The 18908-nt window shown below is 35.0% G+C and overlaps 1 protein-coding gene across 10 annotated transcripts in view; it reads left to right on the forward strand.

Moving 5' to 3' along the window:
* ELF2 (E74 like ETS transcription factor 2) overlaps window positions 1–18908 on the forward strand; it is a 124105-nt gene that overhangs the window by 44491 nt on the left and 60706 nt on the right. For 9 of the 10 annotated variants that reach the window (XM_058289777.2, XM_071214642.1, XM_071214632.1 and 6 more), the window contains exons 2-3: window positions 2571–2656; window positions 3897–4136. The exons of the other annotated variant lie outside the window; for it this stretch is intronic. In XM_058289777.2, the coding sequence (XP_058145760.1) occupies window positions 4065–4136 (72 nt within the window). In that variant the 5' untranslated portion in view covers window positions 2571–2656; window positions 3897–4064. The remainder of the gene's footprint in view (window positions 1–2570; window positions 2657–3896; window positions 4137–18908) is intronic. 10 annotated transcript variants of the gene reach the window in all.

An 18908-nucleotide genomic window follows, 5' to 3' on the forward strand; every position in this document is an offset into this window, starting at 1 on the left:
CTGTAAATGAATATACAGATTTGTAAAACCTTGCCCTTTGGGACTAGGAAGGTAAAGAGGAGCAGGGATTTAGAGTGCATAGGGCTTGATATGGTTGATAAGAAGTAAAACTGAATGATCTGCTGGAAGCTATATTTCTTAGATGTTTTTGTGGCAAAAGTATGTCATGTGTATTGGGGGAACAGACTTATAGGAAATGAAAATGATTGAGCCCTGAGAGGATCTGGTTTTATTAGAATTGAGACCTATAAGATTACTAGAAATTGGCCAAATGGACAACCGGGGAAAGGATATTCAAGATGTGAGAGAAGCATATAGACAGGCACAAATAAATAATCATGGCATAAAATAAGATAGAGGGAGTAAAGGGAGATGAGGCTGTGCAGTGAGCATGGATACAGTTTGTGATTTCTAAACCTGAACATGTAAGAACGAACATTTCAGAATTTCTGAAAAATAGACTTAGACCCCCAACCCATTTGTATTAATCCGAATGCTTGTAGAGAGGTTGAGATATCATCTTGTGGGTAATGAGGAACCAGTGAAGAATTTTGAGAGGGGGCTGACCTAATTCCATCTTGGATTACTTTGATATTATAAGGGAGAAAATTCTGAGGCTATTATAGTAGTATAGGTATGTGATAATAGGGACTTAAACTGTGGCAGAAGCCATGGAGTTATAGAGAAGAGGTCATAAGAGAGTCTGATGGTTTGGAGGGAGAAATGAGTCTTGGTTGATGTCAGGATCTTGTTATTATGCAACCTGTGTGTGTGTTAGATTTATTGAGCTCAGCACAATAGGAGAGGAAGTACATTTGGGAGAGGTAGTATGCCTGAGGACCTCCGAATTCCTGCCCATGACTTTTATTTTTTTGTTTTTTTTTAAGATTTATTTTATTTATTTCTCTCCCCTTCCCCCCCCAGCTGTCTGTTCTTTGTGTCTATTTCTTGTGTCTTCTTTGCCTGCTTCTGTTGTCAGCGGCATAGGAATCTGTTTCTTTTTGTTGCTGTCAGCTCACCTGTGTGCGTCACCACGCCTGGGCAGGCTGCACTTTCTTTTGCACTGGGCGGCTCTCCTTACGGAGTGCACTCCTTGCGCATGGGGCTCCCCTACACGGGGGACACCCCTGCGTGGCAGGGCACTCTTTGCGAAGGTCAGCACTGCCCGTGGACCAGCTGCACACGGGTCAAGGAGGCCCGGGATTTGAACCACGGACCTCCCATGTGGTAGACGGATGCCCTAACCACTGGGCCAAGTCCGCCGCCTGCCCATGACTTTTAAAGCCTCTCCTTGGATTTTCTCCTCTCTATACCACATGTTTGGGACCCCCTAAATCTAAGGGATAGCCAAATGACAGCTGTTTATAGGCATGTGGCCAGAGCATGGGCAAGTGAGCTGGGTGGGATGCCCGTGTTTATGCATATGAAGCCTCTCATGGGATGGGGAGGAGCCCAGGGTAGGAAGAGAAGAGGGGTAGACTATAGGCCAGGGGAGGGGGGCTGGCCTTCCATATCCCACAGAACTTGACTGAAGAAGTATGAGGAATAGAAATCAGAACTTGGCCTTTCAGGTTGTTATAAAAGAGTATTTGTTAAGGTAGAAGGGTAGAATAATCCAACAGTTTATTAGCTTGATTTATAACTTTAAAATATTTAGATATAGGATATATCAGCTTCCATTTGTATTCTTGCCCCAAGCCCCACGAAAATTAGGGTGCGTCTGCCAGAAAGAATTGAAAAGGATTAGCTAGAGATGGAAGAGGTAAATCCGGGAGAGGTTTGCAATGAGGGGATGATCATTAGTGTCAGATGGTTCTATGAAGTCCTATAAAAACATAAGCTTATACATTAGACTTGACAACCTGAATTTAGTAATAATTTCAATTGAGTAGTGATGGATGTGGAAGTAGAGACAGTATAGAAGTTTTTTTTCTAGAGCTTTATCTGAGGGGAAGGCTTTTTGATTTTTAAGCTGAGGGAACCTTGAAAATGTTTATATGGTGAGGGAAAGGAACCAGTGTTAAGTGAGAGAAGGTTAGGGGAAAAGGGAATAATTGCTGGAGCAAGGCACCAGGTCCAGTACATAGATCAACACACTGGCCTTTGAAGGGAAGAGGGATATTTGAGGAGGTTGGGGAGAAGTAGGACTTCGGATGTTTGGATGTGTGTGGATGCATAGTTTGGGCAATAGCCTGTCATTAACATTGCTTTCTAGTAGTTTTTTTTGGGTTAGTCGTCCTTTTTAAATTTGATTTTAAACTCCTGGGGAGCAGGGATTATGCCTCAGCCACTTATTAAAAACATATTGGTTGATTGAAATAAAGCCATAATATGTCTGTTGACTCTGTCCTTACTCAATAACTTATTTAGTGGTGACTTAAAATGTTGTTTGATAAAAAATTCTCATTCCTCAACCTAGAAATTATTTCCTTATTGTATTTATTATGTAAACGTGTTATTAGGCATTGAAGATAGTTTGTTGTAATAAGCACATATCAGAATGACACTTATTTTGGGCAAAATGTTTTTTAATAAGACTGTATTAATACTCTTTTTCCTCCCCTCTCTAGTAGTTCCAAAGAACTACTGGTTCAGATTTTTTCTCTTGCCAAGGTGTGAAGGTAGTGAAGGATGCTGAGACTACAATGTCCAAATTGTAAGTAAAATTTATTTCTGCTATCATTATCTGTATTTTCAGAAAACAGAAATTGGAAATATCTGTTACCTTATGTGATAAAAAATGAACTTCAGTGTGATGGGACTGTAGTCTTTTAAAAATATTTCTTAAGATACAAATACTTCCTATCCCATTCTCTATTCATAAGATCAAAAAGGAGCACTGGAGTACTCCAGTGATCCTCCAATTAAGTAGTAAGGTGAAATTTTTGCTTTCTTTTTATTGTAAATGTTTATAGAAATTCTTTATTATTTTGTTTCTATGGTACTAGTAGTCAAACTTAATATTAAGGTCATAATGTTAAATGGGGTGATTACAGAGATATATTTTCTCTTTAAAATGCTTAATTTTCTGTATTCTTTAACTTTTAATGGAAAAATTCCTGTTAGAAATAAATCTCTGTAATTTCTCTGTATGAGAAATTTTAGCATACACAAAATCAAATGAAATGTTTAATTTTTAAGGAAAAATTTAATGCATAAATCCAGATGCACATATTGACCTTCATCCCTACAAGAGGGAAAACCTTGAATTATGTTTACTTAAACCATTTGCTATATGTATTTTGAACAAATAGCAAAACCATTATTGAAGAAAGTATGGTAAAGTAATATCAAAGGCATTCTAAGTGGTTACTTTGTTTTTAAACTACTCTATTTGAAAGATTAAGCAACTCAAAGGAATCTGTTTTATAGTCTTTGTAGAGTATTCAAAGTGTGAATACAAAATGAGATTGCTTCCTTAATCAAGAGACAGTTCTAGTTTTATTGTTCAGACAAGCAAACCAATGAGCCAAAGAAGAAGAATGAAATATTTATAAGCCAATAAATCTTTTAATTTGTTAAAGAAGTAGTTACTTTTAGAAATTGTCTCAGTCCCACACATTTTGTTTTGGTGTATAAAATATTAAATTTTCTATCAAACTATTTCAGGAATAAAATATCTTCATAAAGGAAGAATGTTATAACATTTTGTCTCCTAGAATGTAAATATCATAATATCACTTCTTGGTAAGAACTTCAGGTTTTTCATGAACCTGAATGTTAACATTAAGTAGAATGCTCGTTACTGCCCTCTTTTGACATAGAGCTGTATAAGCCTATCTCCTTTTTTTTTTAGTTTAAAAAAATAAAAAATTGAATTGTGAAATATATTATGCTTTATATCCTTCCTGTTTATTTATTTATTTTATAACTTATCAAATTCTTCCTTTTTTTAGGCTCTCTGGTTAATCATCTTTAGAAGACTGGATTTCTGGATATATACTCCACTGGATCTCTTTTGACTTTTAAAACATGATAATGCAAACCCGTAATACCAGCACTCATCCATGAAACCTTTAATTACATTGATTAATAGCGTTTGAAGCATCCTCAGGGAATAAACAATGACATCAGCAGTGGTTGACAGTGGAGGTTCTATTTTGGAGCTTTCCAGCAATGGAGTAGAAAATCAAGAGGTTAGGCATCCAATGTATTACATTTCTGTTTTGTTCATGGAAATCAATGCATGAAACTAATTATGAAATTAATAGAAAAAGAGGTATTTGAGAGTAGAAATGTACAATGCATGATATTATACATATATCATGTATCCATATATAATTTTAGGTAATAAAAGTTTGAGGAAGGTACTGTAGGGCTCATATGAATTGACACACTTATGTTTGAATGAACTTGCAAGAAAAAAGGAAAGAAATTATACTGTAGTTCTAGATGGGAGATAGGCTTCAATTCCTGATAAGGTCCATTGTTTTAGATTATAGAGTGTGTAGGTATGTACTATACCTAAATTAGATTAATCTCATGTTAGAATTTTGTATTTGTTTTACTTGTCATTTCTGTTTCTTTGTTACTCTATTTTATCTAATTCAGTTTGGAAATCCATATTTTAGTATTATATATATTTATGAATATAGATAATTGGTAAATCATAAAAGAAATTCAGGTTTTGAAAGTTTATACATGTAGAATTTTGAATCATTAGCATATTTCATTATTTTCCTGTTACTGGTAAAATTGAAGAATAAGAGATGGGAGTAAATAATGAAAGTACCAGAAATATGTCAACTTCCAGTCCCTGGCTTCTGTTGACACCATTCAGTGAAGACCGAATATTGGGAGGGATCTAAATTAAAATACAACTGCTGTCACAATAATGGATAAATATTTGATCCAGAGATGAGATAGGAAAATGGAGGAGTTTACTGTATTTTTAAAAAATCCGTTTTCTAATTTTCTGTGAAAGGTGCTACTGTTACTGGTACTTAGTATCAATATAGTGGTATAGTGGCTTGACTGAGAAACAAGTTTAAGATATCAGGCTGTGTGTATTTTTCTTCCTTTCTTCATGTCTATTCAGGCTTCAAAGGTCCAGATCAGCTATGAGCAAACATGTTGGAAAGGGAATGAAGTATTCCCTTGTTCTTAGTAACTCTAAATGTTGCTTTTTTATTTGAACCTAAATGGTTCAGAGTCTATTAAGATAAGCCAGAGTTAAGGAACATACTTTATTCCTTTTATAATTTTCATTTCTTTTTCCTTTCTGTGAGGTCACCTCCAAAAATGATTTTACAAAAGAGAGCAGGGACCTAGGGGATATGAATCCCCTCCTATATCACCCAGCCCAAATATTGCTGCTTTCTCTAGTGCTTTCTCTGTGTCCTATAGTTTGGCTCGGTTGATATTTAACCCTGTGAGGGGAACCACCAAGAATAATAGGCAGGACATGTTCACCTGGTGCTCATCAAAAGGTACCATTAATATGGGAAAAAGAGAAAAACAGTTTGTTTCTGGAAGACTACTTATATTGTTCTTCCTTTACATGGAATTCCTGATGTTCATGACCAGGAGAACTTACTATCGTGGCAGAAAGGATCTGATAAAGGAAATAATTTTACCTAGGTATTATTGACTATTGATTTTATTTGGTAGCTTTTGTAAAGGAAGGCAATACTCTTATTAATCGATGTTTTAGGTATTGTGACACCAGAATGGGGGAAAATGTTATTAGGGAACTTTTTCTTCAGATGATCCTATGTTGGTTCATTCATCTGTTTCTTCATCAAATATTAATTGACAACCAATTTTGTGTCAAGTACTTTTCCAAGGCACTTGAGATAAAGTATTTCAGAAGTGCTATGAATAATAAATTAGGGCTTAGGAGGAATAAAGAGGTATTGGTGGGTTTTAATTAAGGTGATCAGAGAAGGCTTCTCTGAAGAGGTGGTATTTGAGTTTAGACCTAAATAAAATGAGGGGGTTAGGCTCATGGGACTATCTGGTAAAAAGAATTGCAGGAAGAAAGAAAAGACATTAGTATCTCTGTAATACATTCTAATTTTAAATGAGAGTTTGGGGACAGGGATATTTGAAAGTTAGATTTTGTCTAAGGAGCAACTTTTCAGAAATGTTTCCTGTATATAATAATGTCTGTAATCTAAAATGTAATTTGGGGTAAAAAATAACCTGTCAGAATTTTACAGTCATAGTCCCAGAATCTGAAGAAAAAAATAAATGTTTAGAAAGTGGTGGAGGGAGTGAATGTGGCTCAAGCAGTTGAGTGCTCGCTTCTCACATGGGAAATCCTGGGTTCAGTTCCTGGTGCCTCCTAAAGAGAAAACAAATGAGCAAACAACAATCAAAACAACGAGCAAAACAAATGAGCAAACAATGAGCAAAACAACGAGCGAACAGACAAAGGAACCAACTCAGGGGAGCAAATGCATCTCAATTAGTTTGAGTGCCTGCTTCTCACACAGGAGGTCCTGGGCTCAATTCCCGGAGCCTCCTAAAAACTTAACAAAAAACTGAATAACAAGCAAACAAACGAAAAAAACCAACTCAAGGGAGCTGATGTGGCTCAGGGATTGAACTCTGCCTTTCCACATAGAAGGTCCCAGGTTCAATCCCTGGCCCTGATACCTCAGGAAAAAAAAAAGTGGTGGACATCTAAAGAGTTATTATAATGATTTTTGAAGCTTTTTTTTTTTTAATAACTTTTTTCCTGATTATAAAATTAATACATTTTATAAAATTGGGATAATTCCAGATAAGGTTTAGATAAATTCCATATTAAGAAAACCATTAATATAATTCATTGTATTAATAGGGATAAGGTGATAAAATGGGTTTTATGAAATTCAATATCCATTCCTGATAAAAACTCTTAATATAAATGTAGATGTATATTTCTTTAACATCTTAAAAACTGTTAACAAATCAGTAGCCAGCATCCTGTTTGATGGTGAATGACTGAAGCATTTCCTTTAAAAATGGAAAGAGGACAAATATTTAATATTTTCCTTCAATTAAGCAAAATAATGAAAAAAGTATAAACAGTACAAAGGAGGCCAAATTATTTGCAAATAATACATCTTTCTACCTGGAAGAAGCAGAGCAAATCCACTGAAGACCAATCAGTACTAATAAGACTGTTTGGCGGGAAACGGACTTTGGCCCAGTGGTTAGGGCGTCCGTCTACCACATGGGAGGTCCGCAGTTCAAACCCCGGGCCTTCCCGACCCATGTGGAGCTGGCCCATGCGCAGTGCTGATGCGCGCAAGGAGTGCCGTGCCACACAAGGGTGTCCCCCGCGTAGGGGAGCCCCACGCGCAAGGAGTGCACCCATAAGGAGAGCCGCCCAGCGCGAAGGAGGGAGCAGCCTGCCGAGGAATGGCGCCGCCCACACTTCCCATGCTGCTGACGACAACAGAAGCGGACAAAGAAACAAGACGCAGCAAAAAGACACAGAAAACAGACAACCGGGGGAGGGGAGGGGAATTAAATAAATAAAAATAAATAAATAAATAAAATCTTTAAAAAAAAAAAAAAAGACTGTTTGGCAGTTTGGCTTACTACAAAACTGACATAAAAAATAACTAGCGGAAGTGGATGTAGCTCAAATGGTTGAACACCCGCCACCTACATACAAGGTCCTAGATTCAGTCCCTCGTACCTCCTAAAAACAAAACACAGCAAACAAACGAAAAGGCCAACATGGGGGAGCCGATGTAGCTCAGTGGTTGAGTGCTGGCTTCTCACAGGGTCCCAGGTTCAAGCCCTGGCCCTGGGACCTCAAAAACAAAACAAAACAAAAAAACAAAAATAAAAAATAGCTTGGGAGTGAGTTTAGCTTAGTGATTGAATACCTACTTCCTATATATGAGGTTCCGGGTTCAATCCCCAGTATCTCCTGAAAAAAAAACAACAAAAAGATAAAAAACAACAACAAAAAACTTGTTTTCCTTTTCAAAGTGTGTAATTGGTTAGAAGAGATAATGGAAAATAAGCTCTCTTTCAGAAAACTAATAAAAATGTAAAATATTGAATAAATTTTAAAAATATATGGGATCTGTTTGAAGAAAATGATGCTGAAGCTCATGAAAGAAGAATTTAATAAAAGAGATGAACTTTGTACTTTGATAGTGAGACTGTCCATTTCCCCCAATTAATCTATACATTTAATTCCATCTCTAGTGAAGGTTTGAACAAGTTTGGGGAAAAATTGATTATAGGAACCTAAAGATCATATGGGAGAGTACACATTCAGGATTAGCCCAAACAAATTTTGAAGAAGAAATATATTGCTGGTGAGTCTCATAGAAGAGGGAGTTAATTCAGAAAAAACAAAAAAAAAAAGGTTTAATTATGAATTTTAAAATACAGTATATACAATTTCTAAAAGGCATCTGTTTCCAGACAGACAAGATTGGGAGTTCTCATACTTCAGGTTATGATAGAATAAACATAGCAGCTAGGAAAATGGACAAAACAAATGTAACCAAAGTTTTGACACATTGGACAAAAGCCAGTGTAGGACTGTGTTTCCCAAGTGGAGGAGTCCCTGAGATTACACTGGATTATTTCTTGGGACCACATTCTAGAACACAGTGTACAGAGGAGGAAACCCAGCAGAACACGACTGTCTCACTCAGTTGAGGAAACGGAATTTGAAAGGAGAATTTGGAGTTTGGAGAGGCTAAAGCAACTGTAATTTAAGGGACTGAATATTTGAGAGGAAGAAGCTGCACAGAGAAAGAACACCAAATCTCTGCCTATAGGGCCCCTTAGGTCTTTGGCTAAATGCTAACCTGTTGAGGTGTAAATGAAACTCCATGAAGCCAGGCAAAGAATGACCAGAAGGTATAAACTGAATAATTCACTGAAAAATTTACAGAGTTCATTTGGTGCTGCAAGATTAAATTAGAGTTCCAGCTGCTAGGGTGCAGAGTCCTTGTTGAACACCCAGGGCATTCATTAGGAACTCTGTAAGGGCCATGCCTTATAGTAGGGCTAAATTAGCCCTAAAATAAAGGAATTGTCCATACCTGCCCTAAAAAGTTTAAAAATAAGTTGGTCCATATGTAACTTAATTATCTGTCAGAACAAACACTCAAAAGTAAGGCAACAAAATGCAGTACCAAACAATGTAAAATTAACATGCCCAATACTAAACCATACAAGAATCAGGAATAATAAAACCTGTAAAGAGGAGGAAAAAACTGTTAACAAAAACAGAAACAGAAATGATTTGATGATGGCATTAGCATATTGGGACTTCAAAACAGGTATTACAAATACGCTCAAGGAATTAAAAGAAAACATGAAAAAAAATTGTTAACCTAATGAGACGAATAAAACTTATAAATGAATCCAATGAAATCTAGAGATGAAAGGTATATGAATAGAAAAATTCAAAGGATAGGATTAAAAATAGATGAGGTAATACAGAAGAAAAGATCAGTGAATTTGAAGATAGTTTTAGAAAGTACATTATCAAGTACAGAGAGTAAATTGAAAGAAATGAAGAGAGACTCAGTTATCTATAGAACTATCAAATTGTCTAACATACATGTAATTTGAGTAGCCATATGAGAGGAGAGGAGGGAAACAAAAAAATGAGGAAAATACAATGGCCATAAAATTTCCAAATTTGACAAAAGCTGTAAACGCACAGATCCAAGAATCTTAAATCCAAACAGGATAAATCAAAGAGCAAGTAGACACCAAGGCACACCTTAATAAAATTGTTGAAAGCAATTCATAGGAGAAAATCTTAAAACAGCCAGAGGGAAAAAAATCATTATCTAGAGGAACAAAAATAAGAACATCAAATGTCTTACCTGGAACTATGCAAGTCAAAGACAGTCACATTTTAAAATGCTGAAAAATACAACTGTCAACTCAGAATTATATATACAGGGAAAATACCTTTCAGAGTGAAACCTTTTTCAGTCACACAAAAGCTGAGAGAATTTATCACCAGCAGACTTGTGCTACAAGAAATGTTAGAGGAAGTTCTTTTGGCAGAAGGAAAATCATACCAGGTGGAAACCTGAATTTCCACAAAGAAATGGAAAGCACTGGAAATGGTTAATATGTGAGTAAATGTAAAATAATTAGAAAAATAACTTAAAAATCTCTTTAAAAGGTAATTGTTTAAAATGTAGATATTGTGGGGCTTTTAATGTAAAGAAGTATTTTCAACAACAGAAAAAGGGATATAATGAGGGAATTGGAAGAATACTATTGAAAGCTTTTTTCTTATACATAAAGTAATATATGATTTGTAGGCAGTGTGATAACTTAAGATGCATTTCGTAAAATCCAGGACAACCACTAAAAAAGAGATATAGTTAATAAGCCAATGCTTGAAATAAAATGGATTCTAAAAAAGTACCTAATCCAGAGCAAAATAGAAAAATAATAAAAGGAACAAGGAATAATTGAAGTAACAAAGAGCAGGATAATAGCTTAAGACCTGCTATGACTGATAATATTAAATATAAATAGCCTAAGCATGCCTTTTAAAATGCAAATGTGGTTGGGATGGATTAAAAAAGGAAAACTGTAACTATATGTTACATACAAGAAATTTATTTTGAGTATAGCCACACAGATAGTTTAAAAGTAAAAAAATGAAATAAAATAAACCATGCAAACATTAATCATAAAAAAAGCTGGAGTGGTTCCAGGACAAGAATATTGCCAAGGATAAAGAGGGACATTTCATAAATTATAAAAGGACCATTTCATCAAGAAAACATGACAATCCTAAATGTCTGCATTTAATATTAGAGCTTCAAAATACACAAAGCAGCAAACTAACAGAAAAGAAAGGAGAAAGAGACAAATCCATAGTTTTAATAGGAAATTGCAATATTCCTTTCTCAGTAATTGATAGAACAAGTAGACAAAAAACTGGTAAGGAAATAGAAGGATTTGACCAACATTACCAACCAGCTTGACCTAATTGACACTTGGGAAACACCATCCAACAGCACTTCAGTACACATTTCCTTTCAAGTGCACATGGACACATCACTAAGATAGATTATATGCTAGCTATAAAACAAGTGTCAATAATTTAAAAAGGGTTGGAATGTTCTGGAGAAATTTATCTGTCCAATTCAGAATTTAAGCAGAGGTTAACAACAGAAAGATACCTGGAAAATCCCCAGATATGTTGATATTGCTCCCTTCTGTACAACCCATGGGTAAGGAATAAATTACAAGAAAAATGAGAAAATAGTCAAACTGGATGAAAAGGAAAATAACTCTTACCAAAATTTGAGGGATGCCGCTAAAGAGTACCTAGAAGGAATTTTATAGCTTCAAATGCTTACATTAGAAAAGGAGAAAAGTCCACAATTGAGCATCTAAGCTTGCACCTTAAGCTAGAATATAAAGATCAAATTAAGCCCGAAGTAACAAGGATGGAAATAATAACAAAAACTGAAATTAATGAAGTAAAAAGTGGACAAATAATAGAGAAAATAAACTAGAAGCTCAACTTTTTTTTTTTTTTTTTTTTTTTTGAGATTTACTCACCCTTCTCGCCCCCTCCCTCCAGTTGTTTGAGGTCACTGTCTGCGGTCTGTGTCCATTTGCTGTGTGCTTTCGTGTCTGCTCATCTTCTCTTTGGAGGCACCAGGGACTGAACCTGGTACCTCCCATGTGGAAGAGAGGGGCTCAATTACTTGAGCCACCTTGGCTCCCTGGTTTGTTGTGTCTTTCATTGTCTTTCTTCTTCATGTCTCTTGTTGCATCATCTTGTTGCATCAGTTCGCCGTGCCTGCCCGCTGCACCAGCCTGCCTTCTCCAGGAGGCACCGGGAACTGAACCTGGTACCTCCCATGTGGTAGGTAGAAGCCCAATCACTTGAACCACATCTGCTTCCCATCATTTTTCGATATATCTTTAGCTCGAGAGATCAAGAAAAATACCAGAGATGGCAAAAATTACAAATATTGGGAATGAAAGAAGAGACATTACCATAGTTATTAAATATGAATAGCTTTATGCCAATAAATTTGACAACTTAAATAAAATGGACAAATTCCTTGAAAGCATTCCAAAAGAAATAGAATAGCACTAATCAAGAAGTTGATTTCTTAGTTAAAATCTTTCCCACAAGAAAACTCCAGAGCTAAATGGCTGTACTGATGAATTTTACCAAACATTTAGGGAAGAAATAGTACCAATCCTGTCCCTTCAGAAAACAGAGGAAAAGGCAGAATTTCTTAACTTACCTTATGAGGCTATAAGACCATTCAAAGATATTATTGGGAATAAAATAGTTAAAAACCAGTATCCCTCATGAATACAAAAACAGAAATTCTTCACCAAATTCTAGCAAATCAATTTCAGCAACATATGAAAGGAATCATATGTCTTGACCAAATGGGGTTTATCCTGGGAGGGTAGATTTAACCAATGTAATTCACCACATTAACAGAATGAAAAAAGAAAAATTGTGAGATAATGTCTGTAGCTATGGAAAACCCAGTTGCTAAAATTCATGCCCATTCACTATACAAATCCCCAAATCCCCTAAACTTAATAGTAAAAGGCAACTTCCTTAACCTCATAAAGTCCATCTGTGGAAAACCACAGCCAACACCAAGCTTAATTGTGAAAGACTGAATTTTTTCTCTTTAAGGTTAGTAGGGATGTTTACTCTAACCACTTCTCTTTAACATTATACTGGCATACCTAGTCAATTCAACAAGGCAAGAAAAATATGAGATCCACATATTAGGAAGAAGTAACATTGTCTTTATTTTTACATGATATGATTGTGTACATAGTAAATCCCAAGAAGCTACATAACAACTACTAGAATTAATAAATACATATGAGAAAGCCAGAGACTACAAAGTAAATATGTAAAAATCAGTTTTATTTGTACTATTGGTAACTAATTTGAAAATGAAACTTAAAAAGCAGTACTATTGAGAGCATCAAAAAAGATAGGTAGGTAAGTAAAAAATATATTATAAAAAAAAAGATAGGGGAATGGATGTGGCTCAAGCAGTTGGGCGCCCTCCTACCATGTGGGAAGTCCTAGATTTGACTTCTGGTGCCTCCTAAGGAAGACGAGCAAGAGAGCAAGCTGACGTGATGGGCTGTCCTGGCGAGCAGATGCGACAAAAAGACACAATGAGAGACGCCATAAGCAGGGAGCAGAGGTGGCTCAAACAATTGGGCACCTCTCTCCCACATGGAGGTCCAAGTTCAGTGCCCGGGGCCTCCTAAAAAGAAGACAAGCACACAATGAATAGACAGAGCAGACAGTGAGAACAAACAACTGGGGGGGGAGGCGGGGGGAGGAATAAGTAAAAATCTTTAAAAAAAAAAAAAAAAAGGTATACATTTACTAAGATGTGAAAGACCTGTACACAGAAACCTACAAAAGGTTGTTGAGAGAAATTAAGATGGCTTGAATAAATGGAGAGGTATTCCATGTTCATGGGTTAGAAGACTTATGATTGAGAACAAAGTTGGAGCACTTAACATACCTGTAAAAACTTACTATAAATATAAAGTCCCAGTAATTGAGATAGTAAGGTAGTTGCATTCCTACAGACATATAGATTGACGGAACATAACATAGATCCACAAATATTTGGCTGGTTGATTTTCCATAATGATGCAAATAAAATTGAATGGAGAAAGGAGTCTTTCAAAAATGATGGTGGAACAACTGGACATCTGTATGCAGATAAATGAACCACAGTCCTTCCTTAATATCAAACACAATGAGTAACTCCAAATTGATCGTAGATTTAATCATTAAAATGCCTATGAAAACTTACGGAAGAAAACACAGAAGAAAATTTTCTCACTCTTGGACTGGGCAGTGATTTCTTAGATTGAACATAAAAAGCCTCAACTTAAAAAAAAAGGAATTGGCCTTCATTTAAATGAAAAATTTATGCTTTTAAAGAATTCCATTAAGAAAATGAAAACACAAAAGATTAGGAGAAAATATTTACAATACATATATAGGCAAAGGGCTTATATTCAGAATATGTAAAGAAGTTGGAGACAACCAGTTAAAATGGGCAAAAAATTTAAACATAACTTTTGTGAATGGCCAGAAAGAACAAATAATAATGTTCTCTAATATTGGTCATTAGGGAAATGCGAACTAAAACCTTAAGGAGATAATACTATATGCACACAATGGCAAAGATTACAAAGACTAATGTGTTGGAAATGATGTAGAATAAATGGAATTCTCATAGAATTACCAGTGAGAATGTAAAATGATATAACCACTTTGGAAAATAATTTGACAGCTCTTTTAAATATATTAAATGTACACACACTTATCATATAATCCGGTAATTTGACTCTTAGGGAAATATGGAATGGCAGGGAAAGGAAGGAGGTTAAGAGACGGCATGTTCATAGGCAAATAGTAGCCATATGAAGACAGGTGAATGGTACACAGTTGGTATATCCATACAATAGAATTCTTCTCAGCCATAAAAAGAAATGTACTGATACAAATGTGGATAAATGTCCAAAAGCATTATGCTAATTTAAAGATCATTAGACACAAAAGAGCACAAACTGTATGATTTCACTTACATGAAATTTTAGAAAAGGCAGATCTACAGTGATAGAAAGCAAATCAGTGGTCACCTAGGCCCAGGTGTGTGTGTGTGTGTGTTGGTGGTGGTGGGATGGCGTTTGACTGGAAAGTACAGGAATACAAGGAGTTTCATGGAAATGTTTTATTTTTTTATTATAATGATGGTTATAGGAATATCTACATTCATGAAAATCCATAAAACACTACTTAAAATGAATGAACTTTATTTATATTAATTATACCTGGATAGAAATGATGAAAAATAAATAAATTTATTTTGTATTTCTTGAAGCAGATTCCCCCAAAGCTTTATATCATGCAGATGGTGTTTCTTTTTTTTAGGTACAGGGGCTGGAGATTGAACTGGTAACCTAGTATGTGGGAAGTTGGCATTTAATCACTGGCTATCCCAGTTGGCTCATTTTGTTTGTTTGTTTTGTTTTTAGGAGCTACCAGGGATCAAACCCAGGATCTATTACACGGGAAGCATGCGCTTAACCACTTGAGCTATATCTGCTCCCCTGATGTTTCTTTTAAAGTTTTCAAATTATCCCTTACCAGGTTTAAGGGATTAAAAAAAAACCAAGTAATTGTTATTTTTCAATGAAAAACAAAACAAAACAGTATGTTGATTTTTTTTCTTCTTAGCTATACAGGATCATTGTAAAAAAAAAAAAGAATCAGTAAACCCAAACATGCCAAGAAAATGAAAATCCTTTTTTTTATCTGTTTATCAATGCCCCACTGTAGTAGTAATAATTGGAGGTATATTTTTCCAAACTTTAATGCATATGTAAAATAAATATTTATATACATGGAATCATAATACTGTTCTGCAGTTTGTTTTTCTCAAATATTAATTAGGAATATTTACTATTGCCAATATATGGATACCTGCTTTAACCTTTTAATTGGTGCAAAGTACTGTGTACCATTGTAGGGATATACCATTCTTTATCCATTCTAAGGGATATTTAAGTTTTCCGGTATTATTAACATGTGGGTTAGGGAACTTGTCTGAGAACTGGGTTTACATAGCAAGCATGTAATGCTTATTTGGAATGACTTGTGGGGATAAACAATGGAAGTGGGACTCAGAACCCCCCAAAGCCAGTTTTGAGAAGAATTTGAAGGTGGTTTATTCTAAAATAAAATAAAAGAAAAAAATGTAAAATAAATATGTGTACTTTTATCGTACTACTGCATTTTATGTCTTTCCTTTTCTTTTTATGCCTAAAATATAGTGATTAAAGAATGAAAATACCACTGCCCTCAGCTCTTTTATCATATTTGTCTTTGGAAATTCTAGTACCTGGGAAGGAATGACTGAGTGTATATAAAAGCTCTTTTTTAGGTGAACATTGCAGAATTGAAGTTGTCCTGCCTCTTTAAACTAAGAATCTTTCTCTTTGAATGGAAGATTTTGTGATCACCATTAGGGCTTACCATAGGGTTGCCAGATAAAATACAGGACACCCATTAACTTTAATTTCAGATAGATAATGAAATTTTTTTTTTACTGTATATCTCAATTATTGCATGGGACATACTTATTATTTGTTGTTTATCTGAAATTCTGATTTAACTGTGTATTCTGTATTTTTATTTGCTAAGTTTGACAACCCTAGCTTATAAGGAACTCGGTAGGTAGTGCCAGGATCCAACTGAATCTTGATTTCATATACTTGAACTATATTATATTTTGGTGATTTGAGCAAGAATATAGTGATCCTAAGTAAAATAAGCATGGACATGTCAGTTTTAAATATTATATTATAAAGCAAATACTTCTAGTCTCTTCCTCTTTCACTCCCTTTTCCTAGTAAAAATAACTAACTCATCTACACAGTACAAAATGATATTTATCTTCCTTATCTGCACATAATGACCTCTGTTCTCTATCATTTAGCAGAGAAAAAGCTCAGGAAGTTAGTTACCTGATTAGCACATATGAATCTATGACTACCTGTTCCCTTAAAAATTTGTTGACTTATATCATTCTTTGAACCAAACTACAAATACTAAAATGCCACTTTAGTTTATATGAAATGCATGTTGTGGAGGAGGCTATAAAAATTGACCTAAGGTAGGGACTCATGCTCTCAGACATCTCACAATCTAGTTGAGGAGTTGGATATGTAAATAGGTAATTATAATATAGGACAATGAGAACTGGTGATATTCAGCAAACAACTTGTTCTAGAAATATTTGGGATGGAAAAATTGATTCAGATTGGGAGATTATAGAAGACTCCCTGGAAATGGACCTTTAGTGGATGAAAATAATTTGGATAGATGTAGTAGGCAATTCCAGGCTACAAAATAACATGAGCAAATGTCTTGGAATAGGGATAATTCAAGTAATCCAATGGCTTGTATGGACCGTTATAGGAAATAAAGTTATAAAGTGAGCTGGGGTTGTATTTCAAAGAGCATAAAAACCCATGCTTAGTGTGCTAAACTTTTAGACAAATGAGTACTTGAAGCTTTTTTCGCAAAAAATATTTTCATGTAAACAATTCTGATTATAATGTCAAAAGATGTTGAAAGTTAGGGTAAACGTAGCTTTTAGGCTCTTATTATTGTTAAAATATAGTAATAGCTATTATTAATTGAATGCTGTGTACTAGATACTGTTAAATATGAAGTAACTGAGTTTTAGAGAAAACACTGAGTTGGGAAAAGGGAGAATAGCTGATAATTTGTTCCATTTAGACATGTTAAATTTGAAGTGTTGATTGGGTATTCCTGTAGTTGGTGTTAGGTTGGTAGTTTAAAATTTGGTTCTGGAGTTCAGGAGATGTATCATGGTGGAAGATAAATTTTAGTCATGTCTTAGTTTTGCTAGGCTGCTATGACAAATACCATACCAATTTTTTGTTGTACAAATACCAAATGGCTTTAAAAATGGGAATTTATTGTCTCAGGGTTTTGGAGGCAGGTTTGCTTCTTCCTGGGTAAGTAGTGTTGTGGCTGGTCGACATTCCTTGGGTTCCTTGGCTTTTTCATTGCATGGTGATATTCTCTCCTTTCTCTTCTGGGTTTGTTGACTTCTGGCTTCTAACCCCTCTCCATGACTTGCTCTCTCTCTATCTGCTTATTATAAAGGACTCCATTTGTCTGGATTAAGACCCAAACTCATTCATTTGGACCACACCTTAACTAAAATAACCTCTTCAAGAGCTCCTGTTCACAATGGGTTCACAGATTCAGGAATGTGGATCAAGACCAAGAACATGTCTAAATTGGGGTACATAATTCAGTGCACCACAGTAATCATCAGCATGGAGATTTTGTTTGAAACCATAAGAATGGATGGGCTTCCCTGTGGAGGTAGTAGAAAGTAAGAAAAAAGGATATGCTAAAGACTAGATGTGAGTCCCTTAAGATGGAAAAAGAATCAATGGAGATAATTAAAAGTAGAGTGGTAGAAAGAGAACAAAAAGAGGGAAGAAAGAATTTTTAAAAATTGAGGTGGTGGACAATGTATAAAAACTCTGTACAGAGGTAAAGGAGAATGAAAACCTGAGTTTGGTCCTTATTGACATTTTTTAAAAAGCAGTTTTATTGAGATATATCCACATACTATACAATCCATCCAAGTGTACAATCAGTGGCTTTTAGTATATTAACAGAGTTTTACATTCATCACCACGATCCAAGTTTAGAACATTTTCATTACCTCATAAAGAAAAGCCCCATACATCTTATGGTCCTTAACATTTTGAAAAAAATAGTTTCAGTGGGGTCGTTGGATCCAGATTGTAAAGTATATGTGATTATTGAGTTAGGAAGTTAGAAAAAAAATTTTTGAGAACTTCATACTGGTGCAAAAGGTTAAGCTCTGAAGTTCAGGTAAAAGAAAGAAAAGTTGAAAGATTTTAAAAAATAAAAATAGATTTTAGCTTTTTTATGGTCAAAGGGAAAGAACCATTGAAATATTAAAACTCAACTAAGATGTATGAGAGAGAAGAATGTGGCTAGAATCTTAATCGTTAGGAAAGAGAATGTAGACAGAGGTATAGTCCTCATATAGAATTCTAGGCCTCAAGCAGTTCAAGGTTTAGAAAGTTTGATTTGTTTTTCTACTGGTAGGGTGGGGATGGGGAATTCACAATATGAAATAATATCAGATTGCTACTATTGTATTTCAAAGACTGGAAAGATGCCAATGCTTTGGATTGTATATAAATAAAGTATTTACTGCTTAGATCAATACTAGTCCAAATTCTACTCCTGATGTTGCTTTCTTAATTTTTTTAAATGAAGGAAACTCATTAGTCTTTACCTAGCCCATACTTCTCTTTTACAGCTATTTTATAGCTAGGTAGTACTATGTATAGGCTGG

The sequence above is a fragment of the Dasypus novemcinctus genome, chromosome 1, assembly GCF_030445035.2.
Source record: "Dasypus novemcinctus isolate mDasNov1 chromosome 1, mDasNov1.1.hap2, whole genome shotgun sequence".
NCBI lineage: Eukaryota > Metazoa > Chordata > Mammalia > Cingulata > Dasypodidae > Dasypus > Dasypus novemcinctus.